At 49.5% G+C, this 23,003-nt stretch overlaps 2 protein-coding genes across 2 annotated transcripts in view; one reads left to right on the forward strand and one right to left on the reverse strand.

The window, feature by feature from the left end:
• CACNA2D4 (calcium voltage-gated channel auxiliary subunit alpha2delta 4) overlaps positions 1-23,003 on the forward strand; it is a 131,449-nt gene that overhangs the window by 82,347 nt on the left and 26,099 nt on the right. The window lies entirely within an intron of this gene.
• LRTM2 (leucine rich repeats and transmembrane domains 2) lies at positions 351-7,000 on the reverse strand. Its single transcript, XM_050903149.1, has 3 exons — positions 6,934-7,000; positions 2,590-3,180; positions 351-805 (listed from the first exon to the last, which is right to left on the reverse strand). The coding sequence occupies exons 1-3, from the start codon at positions 6,998-7,000 to the stop codon at positions 351-353; spliced, it is 1,113 nt and encodes a 370-aa protein (XP_050759106.1).

Here is a 23,003-nt window from a genome sequence, read left to right on the forward strand (position 1 = left end):
GAGGATGACACAGGTTCCCAGAAGGTGCCAGCTGCCTCCACAGCAGGCATGCAAGGGAAGCTCTGTGCAAGGGCATGAGGCACAGCAAGCACTCGAGGTCTGACTCTACTTTATTTGTCTGGGAGGGCCCAAGGGTGAAAGGGCACAAAATGGGCCTGGGGCAGAGGAACAGAAATTGAGCCAGGTGCCCTGACCCCCCAGAAGCATGTTGCACTACTTGGGTGAGTGGAGCAATAGCACAGTCTGTCTGTTTGTCTGTCTGTCTGGGAAGATGTATTTTGGGAGGACCCCATGCTTGACTGCTCTCAGGTACCTTTGTTCATTGCTGTCCCTTCCTTCCTAGAAGAGTTTCATGCCACAGAAGAGATTTGTTTTTGCTCTTCATGTTCACCTTCAGTGTCACCCATGAGTGGCTGCCTCTTCTTCAGCTCCCGGTGGTACTTGGCCATAAGGGAGGCATAGATGCAACCATAAGCAGCTGCCACCACCATCATGATGCAAACAATGCCGCAAACCACCCCTGCGATGATCACAGTGCCAATAGCCCGGCGCACGCTCACAGGCCTATATCGTTGTTTCTGAGGGCATCCCACATTGGGCTCCACTTCTGTTTCTGGGCCTGATTTAGATTTGGAAGGAGTTTGGCTTCCTTTAGTGCAGGGTGGACCAGTATTGTCCAGCACTGTAGAGCTGTTCTCATCATCCAGCTGGGAGCAGTAGTTAAACATCTCCATGGGCACCATTCGCATATCCTTCCCTTTCAGCTCCTTGGGCAGGGTACATGCCAGCTGGTCGATTTTCCCACCTGTCCCAATAGAGATAATAGGAGTGAACCACAGCTTCATCCCGATACAGTGACAGCAGAGCTAGATCCTCAGGTAGGGTAAGTTCCTATGACTCCATTCACATCTGCTAAGTATTTGCCCTACAGAAGTCAGGCATAGCAGCGTATTGGTTATCAAGTGGGGAACTGCTTTATTATAGCAGTGGGGCCATAAGATCCAGTCCCTCATGTGTGAATGCATTGCTGAGTAGAGAGAGTATTCAACAGAGCCTGCCAGATCCTCAGTGCTTGTCAAAGGTGGAGGAGGGAGGAATGGCTGCGCCTCCATGCACCAGGCAGAAGGAGCACACATAGTATCCTTTAAAATGATTGTTTTGCCTAACTTGGAGACATTTTGCATGCCTTAGCCCTCCACAGCTGGAACAGCTTCAACCATGGCAGCTGGCTGGTATGCTTCTGCCTAGGTTGGATTTGACAGTAGAGCTCATGGTGCATGATACCTGCATAGACATCTTTCAGGCCAAGACATGAAAGCCCTCTGAAACTGTCTATTAAGTCAGCCTCACACTGTTTAGTGAGTTATGTAAGTGCCAGTAGAACCATTTTAGAAAAGGAAAAATTAAAACAGAAAGATAGGACCAGGCTGTATCTTCTCAAAATAACAACAGACACACAGTCCCATCTTCTAACAACTAATCCAGCCCCCCTCTGTGAAAATAGTGACAGATGTTGAAACAAATGCTTGAGTGAGTTTGGGCAATTTCTTTGGAAGGGGAAAAAAAAGCAAAATTAACTCCATGTGCTTTCCATCGACTCTGTGAAATGAGAGTCAAGAAAAAAAATAAACAAAAAAAAAAAGAGGAAAGTGACACTCGTATGCTTGTTTGATTCTGCTCACACAAATGCATATTTCAGACTGCAGTGTAGCCATAGGCGTAGATAATCTCTTTGCAGCATGGCTGTGATCAGCAGGGATGTGACAGCTGACTGTTGCTATCCACATGATTTGAGACCCTTTCCTACTCATTGGCTCCAGCGACAGAAGGTCAGGCCTTCAATCATCATTCCTGTAAAATGTGCCATCTTTCTTTGAGTCGCAGCTCCTGAAAGCATGTCATCCTGTCGGCATTCCTGCTAAGTGATACGTACCTTTCCAGCCTTCCGTATTTTGAGGAAAAGCTGGAAATACAGGCTTGTCAAAAACTGCTTGGTTTGAAATGACGATGGTATAGCCAGTCTGATTTGGGGCCTGGCTTGTTAATTTGAGCTTTAGTTTGGGTTTGCCAATATTAGTTGCAGTATTTTCCTAAGTGGCACTGTTTCCTATGGTTCTTTTGTTGAAAGCAAACCTGATGCTTTACAGCCAAATCTGGCTTTTAGTTCTCCCGCCTTAAGAAAGAGAACAGGATGGTTATTTTCAAGCACGAAAAGCATTTCTTCTCTTTAGGCAGAAAGGGTGAGGGGAACTCATAATCCTAACATTTTGATGTTATTTGAGGAAAGTTCTTTCCTCTCCCAAGATAAAAAAAGTAATCTTTCAGATTAGAAACAAAACAAGGAAATAGGAGATCTGGGGCTGCAGAGGACTTCTCAGCCTGGCAGTGTTGCTATATGAAGGTGCGGTGGCACTGAACTGTCTCTTAGCATTCTAGCATGGTCCTCATGCTCCTTGGCTGAGATCTGGCATTCAGGTCAGCCTGACCTGCCAGATGTGTCTGCTTGTGTTTCTTCCCTGCCTGCCTTTGTCTGCCTTTCCATGGAAGACCAGCACTTCTGCACTTGGCTCCCACTGCGCGAGCACGTACCTCTGTAGGAGAACCACTCCATCCAGTGCTTGAAGTCTCGGAGGTTGCAGTCGCATTCCCAGGGGTTATCCCCAACTTGGAGTTGCTGCAGGCTGGTTAGCGGTTCGAAGGTCACCCTGTCCAGGCTCTGCAGGCGATTGGACCTGAGAGAGAGGGAGCGGAGAGCAGGCAGGTCGTCAAAGATGCCCGAGGGTATCTGGGCCAGGCCGTTGATGGAGAGATCCAGCTGGCGCAGCAGGGCCGTGTGTTGTAGCAGGTCCTTGTCCAAGGCCCGGATGCTGTTGTTCCTCAGCTGGAGCTCCGTGAGGTTCCCCAGGTCACTGAAGATGTTCTGAGGGAGCTGGTCCAAGAAGTTGTTGGATAGATCCAGCCTCTGTAGGGCAGAGAGGTTGGAAAACACTGCTCCCGGCAGGATGCTGAGTTTGTTGTTGAGAAAGAGGAAGGTCCTGGTGTTTGTGGGGATGTCTGAGGGGATGGAAGAGAGGCCCAAGCCGCTACAGTCCACTTCCAGGTTGCCACTGTTACACTTGCAGGAGGAAGGACAAGCAAAGAAGGACTCTGCAGCACATAGCGACAGCCAACAGCCAAGCACTGGTAGGTGAAAAGCAGGGGAGAGAGAGTGCATGTGTTAGAGCAGTGCTTTCCCATCCTCACCCATCGCTGCCTTGAGCACAGCTACAGCTACAATATGACCCTCACAGCGGGACTCTTTGCCTCAGTGCCCTGCAGCGTAATGAGCTTCCTCACAGCTACATCCCTTTACTGCTGGCCTGCAACCTGGCAGCATGACTTTCCTCTTAGCCTTTTTTTCATGAGCAAGCAAGTAAATATCCTTCCAGTTTCACAAGGAAGTTAGAACAGTGCATCCCAGAGGACTTTGCTGCCAGATACTAGAGCACTGGAACCTGTCAGAGGAGAATGCAGCGGAGAGCGGTGGGAGGTGTCACCTCTGATAAAGGACAGCTCTTTCTAAACAGTCAGGGTTGAGAGAGGAGGGACTGGTATACATTTAAGAAGCTCTGTTTTTTCAGAAATAGGCATGTTAATGAAAAGCTTTTAAGAAAAATGAAAACAAAACAACCTACATCTCAGTTGTGCTTCTGCAGTTTGAATCCTAATCTTTGTGATAGATCAGACTCAGGTCTCAGTTAGCCTGTAAATCAGGGTATCATTTGCTTTCCACATCCACAGTGTGTTGTGTGGGTCTTGTGGCAAGAGACTTTTTTATGAATTAGATTACATTACAAAGGGATGACCAAGAAAGCTCTTAAAAAGTAACAAGGAGACCCTAAACCACTGGACACCTGGTACTTGCCATTGCTCTCAAAATTGTTTCTGAATCCCACAGCAATAGCCCCACAAGTATCTCCTCTGACCAAAATTGCCATGGCAATGGAGATGAGGAAGAAAATTGCAAGTGGGTAGCTGAAGAAAGGGGTGTTAGGAAAAGAGTTAGCACACACACCCTTTCTCCTGCAGTGTCTCAAAGGTACGGTCGGACAATCCACAAAACAGCATTTTTTAGAGCTGTTGTGGATCACCGTTCCAGACATGGGTCCAGATCCTGTGAATGGCATCAGGGCACTAGTTACCAACCCTCCCTGGGAGCCAGTGGCTTTTAAAACTCTCATTTCTGTGACAAAGAAGCACCAGCAACAGGAAAGCAAGCTTTGTGCCTCCTGTCATTAGAGGAGTGGGAGTTATGTTTAAGCAGACTATGTAAAACATTTGCATCCTTCATCTTAATTCATTTTGTGGAATTAATATTAGTTTCTTCAATGTGGGAAGCAAATTCAGCTCCCTCGCTGTTTTTTAAGGTGACAAATTTGACCATTTGACTAAAACTGAAGCAGGTTTGTCTGTACGTCATGCCCTGTCCTCTCCCTTTCCCATTGTTCTTCAGAGAAGGCAGTCACTTGGGGTTGGTAGAGTCTTTTTAGGGGTGAATGGTAGCCAAAGTGGATGCATTTATTGTCTTGCCATTCTTTCCTGGACTGGAAACCAGATTCTTCTGTCCTGCTTTTTTCCAAAGAACCAACAAGTAGGTGTTTTGTTTCTTAACCCCAAAGGAATTGTGAAAGGACTGCCATAGGAGAGGGAGCCGGTGGAGACCCATGCTCTGGAGAAGCTCTGCCTGGAACAGCTCTGCAGTCAGCCATGCTATTCCTCTCTTCCCTTGTGCCACTCTCTCTAGAGTTTAGTCTGACCCATAGCCCATTTTTTTATATCGACTTGGCTTCTGTCAGTGATGCTGCCTTCATACTCAAACCCTGTCATCCTGCACAGGGCCTTTTTGTGTTCCCAGCAATCCTTGTGAGAATTGGCAGGTTTGTGGACTGGTAGCCTAAGGAGAACTGCACGGTTTGGATCCTAAGCTATATGACTTTATTAAGGACCAAGGGATAAGTGTTCAGAGAGAGTGTCGCAGCTTTTTTTTGTTTCATCCATCTTTCACAATTCCTTCAAGAATTTTTTCTGTCCTACAATTAAGATCTCAGGTGTACATCAGCCCAGGCTGTGCCAATCTGTGTGCTCTTTTAACGATAATTATGGATCCTTATGGTGAAATACAAGAGAAATCTTTACCCTGAGCACCTCTGTGCTTTCTTGTCATGCAAAGCTTGGGGTCAACAGCAGAGATTGCCATGAAAGCAGATCATAGCCTGTGGACTAGTGTCTGGCTGGACTAGTACTGTCTGTCTGGCTGATATTTAACTCCGTTCAGAATACATCACACTTTTGTTGTGGGGAGAGAATTAAAAGAATGGGAGCTAAAGTGGGGAAGGGAGAGAGCCGTGAGTCACTCAAGTGACCCCATCTTTTCCTGGATGCTTAACAAAAGTACAGTATTAATAATAAATTGACAGCTGTGATGATGAGATAACACTTAGCTGCTTTGTACACCAAGAAAGGCAAGAGCAGACCGTGTGTAATGCTATACAGGTGGCATTCTGTTCAGGGCTTATCTCTCAAAATGCCTACCCGCCACCGGCCCCGACTGGGTGGCTGTGGGGTTCCACCAGTACGTATGCTGGCAGTGGCTGGTAGGAACAAAGTCTCAGGCAGCTGGCTGTGGTTATGTTCAGGAACTGGATTTATGCCAAGTTTCTGCAGCCGTGTAGGATGTGCCAAAAATGTCTTGTTGTTACCCATATATTGCTTTGTGCTCTTGGAAATATTTTACTAAAATCATAGAAAGGAGAAGGTCTGATTTCATTTTCCGTCCCTGCAAGAGGTGCATCCACTAGAATGTGAGCTGAGACCAAGGAATTCGTCGCACTGGTTAGGATGCAGCTCTATGGGGAGGGAGGGAGGCAACAGACAGAACTTGAAGCTGTCGTCCAGCCCTACAGAAGGATGAGTAGTATGTGTTTTTGTGTTAGGGGAAGATGAAGTTACTTTGTGCGGTGTTTGGTGACTCTAGTAGGTGGCAGAAAGCTGATCCAGGTATATCAGATTAAGTCAAGACTCAGTAGCATTCATTATAAATAATCTATACAGCAGTCTAGTCTGTGAGGATGGATTACAAAGATGCCTGTTTTCTGGAGAAGGAAATAATTCCCCCAGCTTCTTACAGTGGCAGCCCCAAATTTCATCAGTGGGGCACGAACAAGGGAAACCACGAAACCACAGACTTGCTTGGCACCTGGGTATGCAGTAGTGATGGACACTCTCCAAGTGCTCCCTTTTCTCTGCTGCGGTCCCCAGATGCTTCTCTGAAGTGCAGGTACATTCCCTGAAGCCCCATATCGCCCTAGCAGTCTCTGCTCTGCACTCAGTGATACTGTAGCAGATGCCCCAGTCCACTGGGAAGATGCACAGGCTGAAGTTTTACAATTTAATTTAAAAGAGATCTTCTTTATTTACTCCTTGATTTTCGCTACATGTGGCAGTGCCCAGTAGGAGAATTCTGCATTCGCATCCTGCATTCCCTTCTAAAATTTGTCATGACTTCTGCTGTGAAGAGCTGGGAGCCTTGCTCAGCAGCCTGTGTATAAACCCCTACCACAGAGAGGAGTCTGCAGCTTACAGGATGCCGATCTGCGAAATGTTCGGGGTGGATCTTTGTGCAGTGGTATCTGTCTTGCTGTTTCTCACCTGCCAGGCCCACTGGAATTCAGAAGCAATCATCACTCACTGTCCCACTTTAAGCCCATCTTCAGCTTTAGAGTCTCGCTCTCCCTCCCAGCTAGCCTGGCCTCTAAAGCAATCAGGAATTAGTTCAAACATCTCCATTCTTAGCTGTCCCTCTCCCCTATTCTTAACCCTGATGTGACCTATTTTCTTTCCACTCCCTTGACAAACAGGATCACCATACTTAGTACCCGAGTAGGCATTACTTACGACAAGCCTCTTGCCACCTCATGAGGAATCTGCTCCTCCACCGGTGGCCAGCAGTTGTAGGCAGCATTGTTGTCTTCTCCAGCGTGTCTTCACATCCACCAGCCAGCCTGGCACACGGTCCCAAAGGGAGGAGGAATGACCTTGTAGCCTGCCTGCCAGGTCCTGGAGGGGGAGAGCAGAGCAGAGCAGAGCGGGTGAGATTCAGTTCCCTGGGCGCAGGACGTGGGAGTGGGCTCAGTGTTGTCCTTTCCCCTCCCCAACTAGAATTTTGCATTTGAGGCATCAGCTCCATTTTGGAGGCGAGATGGAGGATGTTTCAGGAGGCGCAGCATGACAAAGGCACAACATTAATTCACTTTGAACCTCGCAGTGCAGAAATAAGGCCTGATTCCCCTAAGTGCCAAAGAGACAAGCCTGTGCTTGAATAGCCTGCTACGGTAGCTACATTAGCCTCACGCTCAAGGTTAACCTGACGAATTGCTGACGTGACCCTGCCAGGGCAGTGGACTCCGGCTCATTCCCTCTCACCTCCATGCAGCCTGGTACCACCTGTGCATCCTCTCCCTGACACATGGCTCAGGCTCACTGAGGTTTGGGCACGAGCGGCTGCCAAGCCACTTCTCCCTGCCCTGTGTTCCCTACCAGCGCTTCCTTTCTGTTTTAAGGTAAAATGGATGTGGTGGCTAGAGCGGGGCTGAGCAGAGCAGAGCACAGCTTCAGCTTGGGGATTTCACACTGCAGCAACTGCAGGAGCTGAAGAGCGGGCGAGCCTCGGAGGAGAAGGGAGGACCTGGGGCGGGGGAGACTGAGTGGGAGTGTTGAAAAGAGAGGAATTACATCTTAATTAGAAGAAGGAAAAATGCTCAGTCTAATTAGAAACCCAAAGACCATAAACTCTCCCCTGACAATAAGTGACTGACAACAGGTTCCAACTTCCCTCTTGCTTCCCTTTTGGGTACAGGCAAGCAGGAAAAGGGGAAACACCACAGACCCTCCTGTCCCCCTGCTTGCTCTCTGACGTGCCACCCACAGTCACAGCAGCAGTTAGATGGACACATTTCAACCAGGGTACAGAAATAAACCATCCCCTCTGAGGGGCTCTGACAACATCCACAGCCGTTATTTTAGCTGGGCGCTGCACTCCCACCAGGACACTCTCCCCACACACGTGCCAGCTGCTTCCCCTCCCCCAGGCTCCCATGACTGATTTATTTTATATGGGAATGTAAACCACCAGGAAATATTTAAAGTAGCATCTCGATGAGAAAGATGAGCAGGTTCAGTGCCTAGACTAGTACATTTTGCAAGGCTGTTTAGATCATTTACCCAAATGCCGATGCACCAAATAGATGAATACCTCTCACAGTACCGAAACCGATCCAACCTTCACCCACTGCAGCCCCCCACTTCCCAAACTGAGCTGGAGCCCTTTCCCTGCTGAAAGAGAAGCCACAACAAATAGCTGTCCCCAGTCAGTGCTTGCGCTTGCCCTGGCTGAGAAGGAGACTTTCAGCCTCCCCCATAACGTCTCTGTCCTAAATGCCACCCGTGAAGTCTCCTGTCCCCGGCTGTCGTTATTGACAAGGAGGATGAAAAGCCGCAAGCACTTACCTGGGGGGGCTCTGCCCACAGCCACTTCCACCCGATTCCCTGGGCACTGCCCAGTTACAGCCTCTTCCTTCCCTCTCCCTCCTTGACTTTCACTCACCAGCAGCAGGCTTTCTGTGTGCTCTATTTAACTCCCTACAGCACAGGAATAAATGGCAGAGTTAAGCTGACAGCCACAGAACCTTATCTGCCTGCTGGATAGCCAGAGTCGATCAGCTCCAAATCCCGTTGCCGAACAATCGCGTCCTTGCTCTCAGCATCAGGGGCTGCTCTGTCTTTCCCTCTTCCCCACCTTCACTCCATCTAACTTTGTCAGGGTTATAGATAGCTCTGTTCCTTGCGCTCTTGCCTTTTGGCTCTGTTTTGTAACACCCCATCTGTATCAGCTGGCTTGGCTCCAATCAGGGGGGCTAAGCTTTTAAAGAAAAAAAACCAGCTTCCTTGGGTGCTTCGTGACATGGCTTCCCTCTGCGGTCTCCCCTTAGCCCAGGCCCCCGCTCAGGCCATGGGCTGGTGTCTCCCCCGCCCCGCTCGCTGCTTTGTGCAATTCAGACATGCCATGCCCCGGCGACAGTGGGGGGCTGAGAGCAGGACCAGCATACCCAAGCGCAAGGACGGTGACGGGGTCAGGATTTCTACCCCTAGCTCCTTCTGCCCTGGCAGGGCAAGTCCAGCTCTTGCACTCATTTCTGGTACCTCACGGGAGCCTCTTTCTCTCAGGCAGCACCAAGGCTCAAGCACAGAGTGCAGGGTGGGAGGAGCAGCCATGTATAAATAAACCCTTTCCCTATGTTTAGAATTTATTACAGTGCATAGTGATTAACACCTGTTCAGGCTTTAACGCTGTCTCCTGCACTGCAACATGCACAAAGATGGAGGCGCCTTGATAAACCCAAGATTATTTTAAAAGCATGTCACATAAACACAACACTCCCGCCCCGTAGATAGCAGCCACCCTTTGTGCACTCATACACGTTTCTAAGACTTAAAAGCAGCTATCTTCATGTACATATGCAGATATAGTCACCAATCTAGCTTACATTTACAAATGTGTGCACAGAATTGGGCTTGCACATGTATTGAGGACTCCTGTGACCCATATTTGTCAATATCCATGTCTTGCACAAAACTGCCTGCTTCTCCAAGCATATCGTATGCTCAGGTGGCAGAGCAGTAGATTTGGAATAGGTAGAGGTTCCTGACTGCTGAAGTGCAAGAGGCAATGAGCTTCTGCATTTATACCTTGAAGTAGTATGGTTATGGAGAAATTTTAATTCCAAGGATCCAGAAAAAAACAGTTTCTCCCACGCATCTATTGCCCATAAGCATGTTAGACCCTTAGTGATTAGTATTCTGCAGCCAGGAGAGAGCAAGGAGGCAGAGAGGATTTTTGAGAGTTTCTTTTTTAAAGGTTTTCTCTGACTTGCCTTGAATTCTGGCTTAATTAGCTGTTTTACTGTGGCCCAAGAGATGCCTTCTGCTCTACAGAGCACCAGGCCAGCTGCGCTCACTGCCAACGCAGCACTGGGAACCCCGTAGTCCTGGGGCAACTAGCACCTGCCCACACCTCAAGGCTCTTCAGAGCACCACCAAATCTGTCTGGCTGCTTTCAGCCTGACAGCTGGGGACTTTTCCAGCAGCGAGGACGATGCCAGACCTAGGAGTGCCCCCCATACGCCCCCAGCCCAAGAGGAGAGGCACCATGCCATCTGTTCAGAACTAGCATGGCATTGCCTGGATTTGGGGGCTCAAGGCTGATCTGCATTGCTGGAGCTCAGAATGCTCTGAAGTCGCCCAAGGGTTCCACAAACCGGGCGTTAGTCTTTCTGCCAGGCTTACTAGAAGGTTCCTTCTCCCTGGAGCAACATGTCATCCGAATGCCCTGTGATCCATGGGACACGGTGTCCAGAGCTTTCTTCCACGTGCTTGGTGTTGAATCTCTTTTCCAGATTCTGGAGAAATGAACAGAGTAGCCTCTGGGGCTGGTGATGGCCTTTTCTTCTTGCCGTTTGATATAGGACAGTAAAAGACAACTTTTTTAGTTTCAGCTCAAAGCAACAGAATGAAATCATCCATTTCTGGCCCATGGGCTCTCCAGTGGCCAAAAATACACTGAGCTGAAGTGCCACTTGGACATTTGGCCTGCTGTCAGACTCTAGAGGACTCTTTAATGAGGATTCCCCTAATTAGCTTGAACAAGGAACTTTACTGCTGGGGGGGGATGCTGAGGAGATTGTAATGACTCTGCAGCACTTGCCAGGGCATAGAAGCTACAGCAGGCACTATCACTGTCTTGTGCTTCCCTTCTCCCTGCCCAGACACCAGTAATATTTGCAGTATCACTCTAAAGCCTTAGCTTTCCTAAGTCAGGTCCCAAGGAGCACACTGTGAGGGTGGGGAGGGTTTCAGTTTACTGCATCCACATGCTGTTTTAGTAACACTTCCCAGTTCTGTGACACCTTCTATCCAAAGCTTTCCATCTGCTTTATGAATGGTTCTTATCATGGTTGTAGGTGGTGGTGTTGTTATTTTGTATTTAATGACCCCCAGAAGTAAGGCTGAGGTCATAGCCAGTAGTGCCTCTGCTCTAGGTGGGTGGATAAAGCTATCCGATTTTCCAGATAGGGAAACTGAGGCCAGAGAGACAGGTGAGTGTGTCACTAGGATGAGTTGCAGTCAGAAACAGAGCCCAGCAACCTCTGTCTCTGCTTATCTCTCCTAGTCCTTTGCACTAACCTTTGGATCACGGCTCAGGGATCAGACTCTGTTAACAGCCTGGCTTATGAGCACTGGCAGGGCATGTGGGTGACCTATATTACAAAAGGGTAGGTAACAGAGGCTGCAACAGATGCCAGCGATAAATTATCAGAAAGTACGCGCAGACATTCATCCCTCCCCCACACTATCCTTCACAAGTGATGGCAAAGTCCTTTTCCCCTTTCCAATGCTGAATTGCTTTAGCCTTTATAGAAAAGCAGCAGGGTGAGGGAGGGTATGGAGGACACTTTAAGGAGATTATCTTTTTTTCCTCCCCTTGTCTTGTTGCTTTTAGGATTCCTGTTTATTACCATCACCCATAATGTAGGGGAACAGTGGTACCCCAGAGTCCAGTGACTAAAGCATGGTGTTCTATATTTGTTCCTTCATCAGCCCTTGGGGGAGAAGAGTTGGTCCACAGAGGACAGGGAGACACAGCAGCCATGGGGCTTGATTACAGCTACTGAAAGTTCATGAAGTAACCTGGCTGATGAGTCCTAGTGGGGAATCGTGCTCCTGACAGTACCAGAAGTGGGTTTAGATGGCATGGAGATGATGCCCATTCTTGGTCCCCCAACAGACCTAGGTCAGTCTAGCAAATTATTGACCACAAGAGGTCACCTTGTCTAAGCGGCAGCTCCTCATTTGCTTTTTATTTGGACTGCAAAAGCACCCAGAGGTGGCAGCCAAGCCCAGCAGCACTGTAAAAACATACAGTGTGTGTCACTGCCCCAGTGAGCTTCTAAGCTAAATAGCTGGGGGCTTCATTTCCAGGACTTGCTGATTTATTAACATATGTGTTCAGGATTCATTAGTGTTGTGCTGTCACAATCAATGGAAAGCACATTTTAAATTCACAGTAGAAACCTAGCTGCAGAAGAAATGGTGCCATCTGACTTGCAGTGATCAATCACAGCTAAGCAAAACACCTCATACAGAAAGCTGTAAAGTAAGTAGAAAGCATGCAAAACCCACCCGGTATTGTAAGGGACTCTGCCACATTCTTGACTTGGTGTGAATAAAAACCTCACCCTATTCTCTGGGATGTGAAGAGGTCAAAAAGTTTCTGATCTTTGGAATGACAATGTGTAGGCACCTCTGAAATGCAAATGTGATTGGTGTTAAAAAATGTTTCCTCCCCAAGCCCCTCCAAGAAAAATCAACTTTATCCCCACTTTATGGAGGGGTAAACTATGATAGAGGTAAAAATGGCTGCTGAGTTTGGCTGGCTGAAATTTCAGCTGCTCAGCTCTTGTTACCTCATCATGAGCCCACATCAGTTCCCCACTCAAAATTTTCAAAGCTGCCAAGTGTAGTGCTTGCACTGGATCACTTGGGCTTGTAAATGCTCTCCTGTCCTGCAGAGATGATTTGTAAGGCTTATCAAAGTTACACAGAATAAAGGAGCTTTGGCCAGGCTTTCCCAAATTTTCCTGACAGGCCTGTGGAATAATCAGGAGAAAAGCCAGTTTTCTTGATTCCTCATCCCGTACCTTAACCAGGAAACACTATTGGCATCCCAAGCCTCCCTGACCAATGCACAATAACGAGACTCGGAGATGTTGGAGGGGCTGGAAATACCAATGGCATCAGGCCTCATCAAACCCTCTGAGAAAGCAGAGAGCATCCGAAGGGGAGCCAGGGAGGGTAGCACTGATGGGAAAGACCCAGATTGCCGTGGAGAAGTGGGATTCCTTGGGAAGCTGTGGAAGCAGGTGGGGAGACTGGGATATCCAACACGGGAGTGACAGGAAAGTCCCAGCGCAGCGAGAGTGTGGCATATGGAGGAGGCCCAGAGCAGCAGCAGGAGGAGAGCTGAGGGGGCAGTTGACAGGAAGAAATCCAGCCATGTGTGTGCCAGCATCTTCTCCGAGTATTATTGAATGCGACAGACCACGTGCATGTTTCCTCCATGCAAAACGGAGGCAGCTGAGAAGGGAAGCGGGTGAGAGAGTGGGAGAGGGGCTCAGAGGAGGGACACGTGAGCTGGCTACCCAGTTTCCTCCTCTTTTTCTTGCCACAGAGTGATGTTTTTGTTCTTCTCACACTGTTGGCAAAAATTGGTAACCGAGTGAGATGTGGAGGGGGGTTCTACATGAAGGCTGAGATAACATTTTCTGATCCAGCTGGGAACAGTTGGCTGTGGGTGGTAGCTTGTCACCAGCCCTGCCAATTCTAATCCAGATCCCAGTTTTTCTCTCAGCTGTGGAGTGAAGAGCCTTCTCTACAACTTTAATTTCCTGCAGGGGTTAATCCCATGGTCAGTAGTAGCTCAGGCCCTTAATCCTTGCACTCAGCCCCTTGACAGAAGTACTGCGGCTGCTCCTGACCTGGCAGGCCTGAGGGAGGCACCCTTCTGCTCCCAGTTCCTCCTTTACACCCCAAAAGCATCCTTCAGCTCACTGGCATTTAAAATGCCGCCCCCCGCTTCCTGCCAAGCCCACCCCGGGGGTGTGGGTGGGTGGCACACCCCAGGGAGAGGCTCCAGGCAGAGAAGGCGGCTTGATGGGAGAATCCTGGTTCTGTGGTCCTCATTCCTCTCCCCACCCCCCACACAGGTATTTTCCACACTTCTTAGTTGGATGGTGCTTCAGATCCCAAAGTAATCTCTTTCTTGTTTTTATTCGGGTGGCGTTCAAGAAGGAGGGTATGCATGGGCCCACATTTGTGACGGATTCTCTGAGGGCTCAGAAATTTTGAGATGACCCAGTACCTTCCCTGGGTCTCTTATTAGGGGCAAAGGATGCAGCAGATCCATAAGAGGGAAGGTGCCAGCCTGTCTGAGATGAGAGATACATTTACCTGCACAGAGTAGTAGATGGAGGTGCATCAATTTAGCGGCAAGATAGGAAAATGTAAGGTTTTTTATCAATATAAGCTCTCAGTTCACAGTTCTGTCCCTGGAGTGCTAGGCCGGACATCTATCGAACAGTACGGCCAAACTGCCAAATCAAGGGGCTTCCAGATCAATACCAAGAAACCCCTGTTACATCTTGTGGGGGCCAAGGCACTTTAGCCATAAGCCTTTCTCCTTGTGCTTCCTCATTCCTAGAATCAGGTGAGCTTCTGCAAGCCTGGGTGATCCCATGCACACAAAATGTCCCACACCGGCTTGTTTGCCATCATTCATGTCTGCATTAGCCCAAGAACTGGCTTTGCCTTTTTTCATAGTCTGTGTTCTGAAATACACCGGGACCCCAAGCTCACTAGCCTTCCTAGTGCTTGACTCTGGTTACTTTTGCTTCTGGTGGAGAAGCCAAAGCGATGGAGAACTGCTGCCACCTAAGCGGCTTAGTGAGAGAGTCCCTCCCCGTCTTCCTCACCCAGCACCCTGGCTTCCCTTCCCCAGCTGCCAGCCTCTCTGAATCAGACCACCAGCTGCAAGAGTAGTGGCTTGCCACTTCAGCAGTTGGAACAGGAGGAGGGAGAGGAGGTAGAAAACACAGTGGGATGAGGGAAGAAATTCACTACCATCTCACTTCACAAGCCTGTGTCCTGGGCGTGTTCACAGGGGCAGGGATTATCCATGCATGCACAGCGGTGGGGCAGAGCACAAGATGCCAGCAGTAAAAATCCTCTCTGCTCTTATCGTAAGGGGATCGGTGATCCAGCACGCACACAGCTCCTGGCAAACCTCCCAAGGAAAGGCTGACTCTCATTGTTCGCACACGATGCATTTATACTGAACTCTGAAGGAGACCTTTTTTTGCCTTAGTGAGTTGCATAGATCTGTTTCACTTGGTTGCCACTGTGGCACGAGGTTGGCAGTGCTGCCTGTTCGAGAGTGCCTGGAGCTCTTCTTCCCCTTCCCCATCGGCCCCCATCACTTTCCCAGAGCATCCAAGAGGGGCATCACCGCAAAGTCCACACAAACTGCATGGGGTCCAGGCGGCTGCCTGCAGCTCCAGGGGTGCCTGAGGATCTCTGGGACACACTTACACTCTTTACAAGCTGGGAACATTGCCCATAGCTCAACAAGATGTGGTGACAGCTCTCACAACCCAGAGCTCCAGCCAGGATCCTTGGATACATCTGGGTTAGCACACACATCACAGCCTCATGCTGCAGAGCTTGCTGAGGCTGGGAAACATCTTCAAATCTGATGTGACTTTAGTTTTCTGGAGGGTTTGCAGCCACAGAAGAGATACGGGCATGGCAATGTTCACATCCCATCAAAATCACTAAATGCAAGTCGTGTGGAGAGCAGGGCCCACCTTCAGCTCCTCTGCCCCCACACAAGGCACCTCGCAGCAAAATCGCAGCAGCAGCACGCCCTGCTTTGGGGAGCACTGGCAGCAGAGAGCCTCACCAAGAGTGGAAGGAGAGCCCAAGTGATGAGTGCTGAGTCAAGTTGCCTCTAACAGTTCCTCTCCAGACTCAGGATGTGGTCCTACTTTTTTATTCCTCATGTGAGGGCATGGTCCATGGGGAAGGAAGCTTCCCAGCCTCCTTGGAGTGAGGAGAAGCGTGGTAGCAGGGCCTGTCTTCAAAGTAACGGCCTTTGCTTGCAGTCAGTCATGACGTTCAGACTTACACGGCCCTGCTGTAAATTTAGGTCTCAGTCCTTCCTGTGACAGGTGTGAGGCATTGCAGTGTATAAATAATGGAAAGTCTCTTGTTTTCCCATTCATAAAAAAAGAATCAAGAAAATGTCATTTTCATTTTTAAAAAAAATTGTCATATGATAAAATATGCCATTTGGCTTGCAAAGCCAAGCACTTAAATGTGAGTTAATACCTGCACAACCTTAATTCAGCCACTTGCATGTATGCATTACAACACAGCCTTTGCTTACCCGAACAAGTACTATTTCTTTTTTCCACAGGACCCTGTCCCATACTCAGTGCAAAAGGACACATGATACTCAAGCTAACAATAAGGATGTTGTAATAAATAAGGCTATTTTTATATGGTCAGCATTAAATATTAAACCACAGTTTTGGCAGGTGGCCACAGTCTGTACATTCCTAATTTTGCGGGTGCCCAACACAAGACCCTAGGGGCCATTTTGCAGAACTGCTGAGCACTCACAGCTGTTTTCCAAAATGCTGGCAGCTTAGCCAGCAAACTGGTACAGTCTCGAGGACTCAACGGCACCGAGAGCCAAGAGGCCCCAAGCTCTGGTCCTGCACCTGCTACTCCTTCCCTGTGTGGCTAAAGGGGAAGTCTCTTTTCCTTTCAAAAGTAAGGAAAATAACCACTCTCTCTTGCCTCATCAGGAGCATAAATTCTCTGTCATCAGCTACAAGGCAACTGTAGCAGCGAACATCTTCAGAACACCACAAGACAATGAAAAATCATGTATTGCTTGCAGGGCTTGGATGGCAGGCAGTAAACAAATAAAACGGGCACACACTTTGCAGTACCAAAAAAAAATGACAGCCCCCTGCTTCACTCCCTAAGCACTGTGTAGCCAGTGCCCTGAATGAGGCAGCTTATGAAAATACAGCATGTGATCCTACCAGTCAGAACTGCAACCCAGTGCAGATGGCACGCTGCTCCCAATCCCGACATTTCCTAACTTCCAACTCCTTGTTTTTGCAATGTGAATAAAACTGTATTTCACATAATCCCACCCCTCGCAGGTGATGCAACTTTTCCTTCCAGCTCTCCAGCCTGGAATTGAACTGGCTTATAGAAAAAAATACTTCCTGTTGCTATCGGGATACCCTCAGCCACACAAAGCATTTTTGTGAGCCAGCATTTTGGTAAAGGCGCAGCAGGAATAAGGTATGTGTAACAAGGTATTTCCATGCAGTAGGGACAGAAACAGCCCAGGACTCCAAGTCCAGCTCCTTCCCACTGAGAACTGGAGTGTGTGTCATGGTGTAGCACTCTGGAGCATTACCCAGCTGGCAGGAGCATCTCAGTATGGTCATTTGAATTACGGCTTGAGCCACCCAGGTCTGGGACAGATGTCAAGCAGTGTAAGCAACTGCTTGTAACCAAACATGGCAAGTGAAGGAAACTGCTTGGTCTCTCTTTTGAATCAGCAACAGGCAAGTGCTGAAGAGTCACCAAAGAACTGCCCAGAAATGCCCTCCCACAGGCTTGAGCCTGTCCCTATCCTGGTCCAGCCTCTGCTGCTCCCTGGATGCTCCTGTCCAGGTATCCTCATGGCCCTGTGCTGCTGCTAGCCCTCCCTGCTGCACCAAGATGCAGGTCTGCCTTCATCAGGCTTCTGTGGTGCTGAAGAGCCTAGAAAATCCTTTCTGCATCAGGCTTAGAAAAGCCAGAGGAAGGGCAGGAAGCTGGAGTAGCTCCTGAAGATATCCAAGCTGGGAGTGCACCTTGCTAGAGTGTGGCATTCACTTTGCTGGAGGCAAGGGTAAAGCTATGATCTGGTATAAAAATTACATAAGAGGGCTTCCCCTCTTTCTCTTTACAAGCAGCCCCTTTGCTCAGGATTTATCATAATTCCTCCAAGTGGGCAAGACACTAACAGAGACTGCACTGATGTCTGACGGGGAGACAACTCCCGCAAGCCTTTCGCTCATGTGGAATAATTCCCTTGCAAATGTTGTTTGCCCACAGCAGTTAGAGGAAGATCCACCCCCCGCCCCCCAACAGACCCAAGCGACAAAGCTCAGAAGAAAAATGGTCTGCAATTCTGGAAAGGCACCACCTCCTCCTCACTGCTAGAAATGTCCCCTGCTTTGTGACAAGTCCCTGTGTGCCTTTAAGGGTCCCCCTGTCCTTTAAGGGTTTCCTTCTTTAAACTCTGCAATAGCAGCTGCTCCAGCCCTTCCCCAAATGAGATCTTCCTTTCTCCCTTCACCCTTGAGTGGCAGACCAGGCACCGGCAACAGAGCACTGCTGTACCCTGCTCACTACCATTGCCATCGGGGGTGCACTGGACATGGCACATTCAGGCTACCTGACAGTCCACATGGCAGACCTGGCGCCCAGCTTGGTCATGATCTGGTTGGAGCAACAGCTCCAAACATCCTCTCTCCCCAAACCGGGAGAGCTCCGATTTTACACATCTCCCTTAATTAGCATGAGATGCAGTGGCAGTAATAAACTGGGCAGTCAGAGGGAGAAGAGGGGGCAGAATGCCTTGTGGGGGATGTATGTATGCACGTGTCTGTGCATGTGTATATATATATGCACACGTGTATATATGCACACATACATACACACATGCTAACGCTTACATATATACCTCTATCCATAGGGGGCTTCACATCAGCTTATTTGGGACATCATTCTCCTCCTTTCCTCCCAGGCAGGGCTGGACAAGTCTGTGAAGTTTCTCTGTGCTGTGTTTTACCCCCACCCTCAGTACTGTGCCTTCCGCCCAAAAGTTCAGAAATCGCAGGCTCAGCCTGCAGGGATGCTGGAAGCAACTTGGGACTTATTCTTGGCTCTACTTGTGATATGGCATCCTTCACTTCATGTCCTGTGGTCGTGTCCATGAGCTTTGTGTGTGAAATTGTACATGCACACGCACACGCACACGCACTTACACATATACACCCCCCTCATCCTCAAGCTGTGTATTGAGTGCTGGACCTGTTCAATTTTGGTCCTCACTTCTCCATTTTAGGTTGTTCTTACTAAGACAGCTGAGACCAAAATGACACCCAGCAAAGGCACCACGGGTCAGGTGAGTGGCACCTCGCATGCTGGCCCCTCTCACAGCCCCGAGGAGGGGACAAAAGCCAGGGCTCGCTGGGAGCTGCCTGGTACCCAGTGACCACAGCACCAAGCGCTTAGCCTCAAAGCTGCACCTGAGCTGCTCGTGCTGCAATGAAAGACACTGGTGCCATTCACAGCTGGGAGAAGTTGCTCCCAGCTGCCCGCACTGAAACTGGACTGGAACCAGTACCAGCCTCTGCGGCATGGTTGTCGCTCGCAGCCCGTCAGCCTCGCACGACCGGGACTTCTGCACTGTGCCGTCTGGCAGACGGTGCTGCCCCTGACCGCCACTCTCCTCCCCGGGGAAGCCGGTTCCTGGGGGGCAGCTCCACTGATCTCGCATAGCCGGGGAGGAGGGGGAAATGCAAAAAAGAGACGTCTTTACTTACCTCTCTCGGGCTGGGATGGACCCTCCTGTGAGAACAGCAGCTCTTCCAGCAAACCCAGTACAATCCCAAAGCAAATCCAGCAAAAAGTCCCTCTGTTGCTGGCTGGGCTCTTGGTGGACCCTAGCTGGCAAGAGCCCCTCCTAGCCAGGCGCTCACCCCGTGCAGAGGGCAGAGGAGCTGCACGGCGAGATGGCAGCGTGGGAAAGGGACTGTAATCCTCCGTAAATAATAAATAGGGGGAGAGGGAAAGAGAGAGAGAGGCGGGAGAGGGAGCGACTGCGTGCGGCGAAGTGACAGCTGGGGGTACATCTGCGATGGCAGCAGCACACGCAGAGGAGCGTGCACAGACAGTGCAGAGGAGTCACCCCGCCAGGCAGGCAGGATCTGCTCCGAAACACGCAGAGGAAGGAGCTCAGGAGGTTTTCATTTCTCTCAACCCATCCTGGAGAAAGGGCAGTTGCTGTCAGTCCCTCTCTCTCCCTCCTCCCCCCCTTGCCGCCATCCGTCTCCAGGTGCCGGGAGCCAAAGGTCTTGAGGAGGGGTGAGGAGATGCTGGGGCGGGGGGAGCTCCCCACAGCCCCTCGGGAGGCAGATTGGTCAGGCACAGGTTATGAGAGGAGGCACCAAGCTGAACGCCTCCTCCCCTCCCTCTGTCTCTCCCCTGCCTGGTATGGCTGATGACAATAAACCCGGAAAGAAAGGCACAAGGAGGAGAAGGGATGAGCCCTGGGTAAGCACCCGAATCCAGCCTGCTGCCTCTGTCAGGCTTCCCTCTGTGCTCTCCTGTGGGCTCCTGCAGCCTGCCCCCCCAAAATCAGACCCCCCGCTTGCCTTCCTCCAGCTTGCTGAGAACCTCAGTAGCTCATGTTTGCAAGAATTACTCTTTTGCTGATCCACTTGAACTGCCTCTCCTGTCGGGTTCATTATCATAAGCAGGCTGTCCTTGGTTTGGGCTTTTTGTTCATTTTAATTTGCCTGGAAGATATTTTTTAAGTAAAAATTTTAGGGGACTTCAAGTAAGATTTTGAGTGGGGCAGCTCTGCTGCTGGCTCAAGAGGGAAAATGGGAATATTTCAGAAACAGGGGATGGGGAATGCAAATGGACAGTACGGGCAGGGCTGCTCTGCTGCTCTGGCACCTTCTTCTATTTGAATCACGGGTTCTATTTAACCATTGGACCGGCTGCCATGAAAACAGATTGTGAATGGCAAGGTACATCTTGATAAGCACTCTACAGGATGTAATCTTGCAACTCTTTGTTATGCCTTTTTGTCACGCGGCAGGCCCAAGAATTAAATCTTGGGGAAAGCTCCTTATGAGAACAGCATATGGATAATCAAAGAGAGAAGCCAGGGAAGGCAGACAGAAAGAGAGACAAGCAGAGGACGAGCTAATGAGGCAGACATGCTCAACAGAGGGATGAACAGGTGGAGGGGAAGGCTCTTATCTCCACGGTGAATGGCAGCACGCGACTCCGGAGAAAGCCAGCTGCAGCCATGCAGCGGGCACCGCTTCGGTTTGCAGGCAGGGTGCCTGCTGGTGGGAAGTCATGCACAGGTCCGGGTAGCTCGTTGACACGGTGAAGCAACGTCTGTCTAGGCAAGGTGTGCAGCATTGCTTGTCCTTGTGTTTTATTTCGTTGCTGGCATGCTACAGTTGCACAGGTTGTTTGCGCATTAGTAGGAGTAAGACTATTAGCCACGGTCTCTCCGAGGACTCTATGGTTCTTGCTGTGCTGCACACCAGGGCCACTCATCATTTCACAGACCACGGATCTTCCTGCTCCTGCAGCATACTCTTTGCCACCAGAGCAAAAAAGCTCAGTAACAATCAGTTATACTTTGGAACAAGCAGAGAGGGGTTTATTCCAGTTTTCTCCCTCTCACCTGAGCTATAGCATTATCCTTACCTCAGACTGAATCACTGCTTTCCTCCTTTCTCCCCGGCCTCACCAACAGCCTGAAGGCACCCGGGCAACTATTTATTACTAGCACTGGGAGGGTAATTGTGGCCTGTTTCTCCTCAGCTCCCATGTCTTCCTCAGGTCACCTGAATGCGTGGAAGTTTCTCACAGTTCTTGCCAGGAGCTGCCAATCCACACTGACTGGGGAGGAGTGGTGCTGCCAGGCAGGAGCGTGGAGCAATCCCTCTAGTATGGTTCCCTGTGATGGGTACCATACAGACAGACAAACCTGGCTGCAAGGCATAATAGCCCCCAGCTTTGCTTTCAATGACCTCTTCAGACTGTGCCATGATGTGAGGAGGAGAGTGGTGCTCACCACAGCTCCATGGGGAATAGCTAGAAATGTGGGCTGGACTGCTGGGAAGGAAAGAAAGGGCTAGTGCAGAGAAGATGAGTAAGCGCAAGCCCTACGGAGAGTTTGGGGCTGCAAAGATTGCATCCAAAGGACAAGGCTTGCTGACAGATGGCACAGACGGGTTAGACATGGCTGTGAGCAATGTGGAAAGAGGAAGAAGAGAGCTGGGAGGCTCTGCTTTCTGTCCCTGCCATTGGCCACCAGTGCGAGCCCCCAGGTACTCTTTCCTCATGTTGCAGGCAACTCTGTCCAAGTTCGGTACATGCTACACATGCCTCCTGGGAAGAGGCAAGGATTCACAACCAGGGACTAAGCTCCCTTTGAAGAACAATTTGAGGCTAGATGTTCCCGCTGGCAAAAACACAAGCCACTGAGTAAGTCTCTGCATTGCAAGGTTAGTTATGTAGGTATCAACTCCTCTTCAAGTCTCATAAAAACTGTATGTCCTGGGTAATGCTCAGTCCCATTGATGTGATCTGCTGTGATAAGGGGAATAACTCTTTCCTGAGATGGTTTTAAAGGATAACAATGAATTTATTTAAAGCTACATACCAAATCAGAGGCGTGGGCCTCATCGGACTCAAGCAGCAACAGCACCATTTGCCTTCTGTCATGGACTGCCGATTTGTCAGCAGGGGCACCAAGCCAAACCATGCCTGCGATAGCCCTGCTGAAGCTGATGAATCTTCACCCGGGCTGGACTCAGCCCCGTCCTTCCTCCTTTGTTTGCATTCTTTGTCTTGTCTGGTTTGTGCTCTGCGAGGCTTAAAGGCAAGGCAGCTCTACAAAATCATTCCTTTCCCCCATGTACAGGCAGTCAGATTCAGTCTACAGCAGGGAGAGCTGGATAAGAATTGCGCCTGTGAATGGGATTTTGTAAGATGTACCAGCAGTTGGAATGTGACAAGGACACTGGTATAAAAGGCAGAGCTGATGCCAGGTGCCAGGGTCTCTCTACATGCTGCAAGAACGTATACCATTGCATACTCCAGTTTTAATTCATACCCATCTGAATTAGAGCACCAGATCATACTGTTAACTTAAAAGCACCCACATGGCATGATTCAGATTTAAAGGATCTGTTCCGGCCTTTGAAGCTCCTGCTAATTCAGAGGAAATCTGTAGAAACAGCAACACTTCATCTGCCCAATATTGGTGGTTGTGCAAAAAAGCTCAAACTCTCCCTCTCTGTACTTCTTTTTCTCCCTCACTTGCACTTTATATTCTATTTCGAGGTCCTGCTTGAGGCTGTAATTCCTGCAGAGCTCTTGGATTCAACTAGTTGACACACAGCCCCGTTGTTCCCCATCACCGTGCCAGGCTGTGCACGACTGCACTGGTTATTACGTGTGCTTGT

Source organism: Gymnogyps californianus, chromosome 1 (genome assembly GCF_018139145.2).
Source record: "Gymnogyps californianus isolate 813 chromosome 1, ASM1813914v2, whole genome shotgun sequence".
In the NCBI taxonomy this organism is placed as follows: domain Eukaryota; kingdom Metazoa; phylum Chordata; class Aves; order Accipitriformes; family Cathartidae; genus Gymnogyps; species Gymnogyps californianus.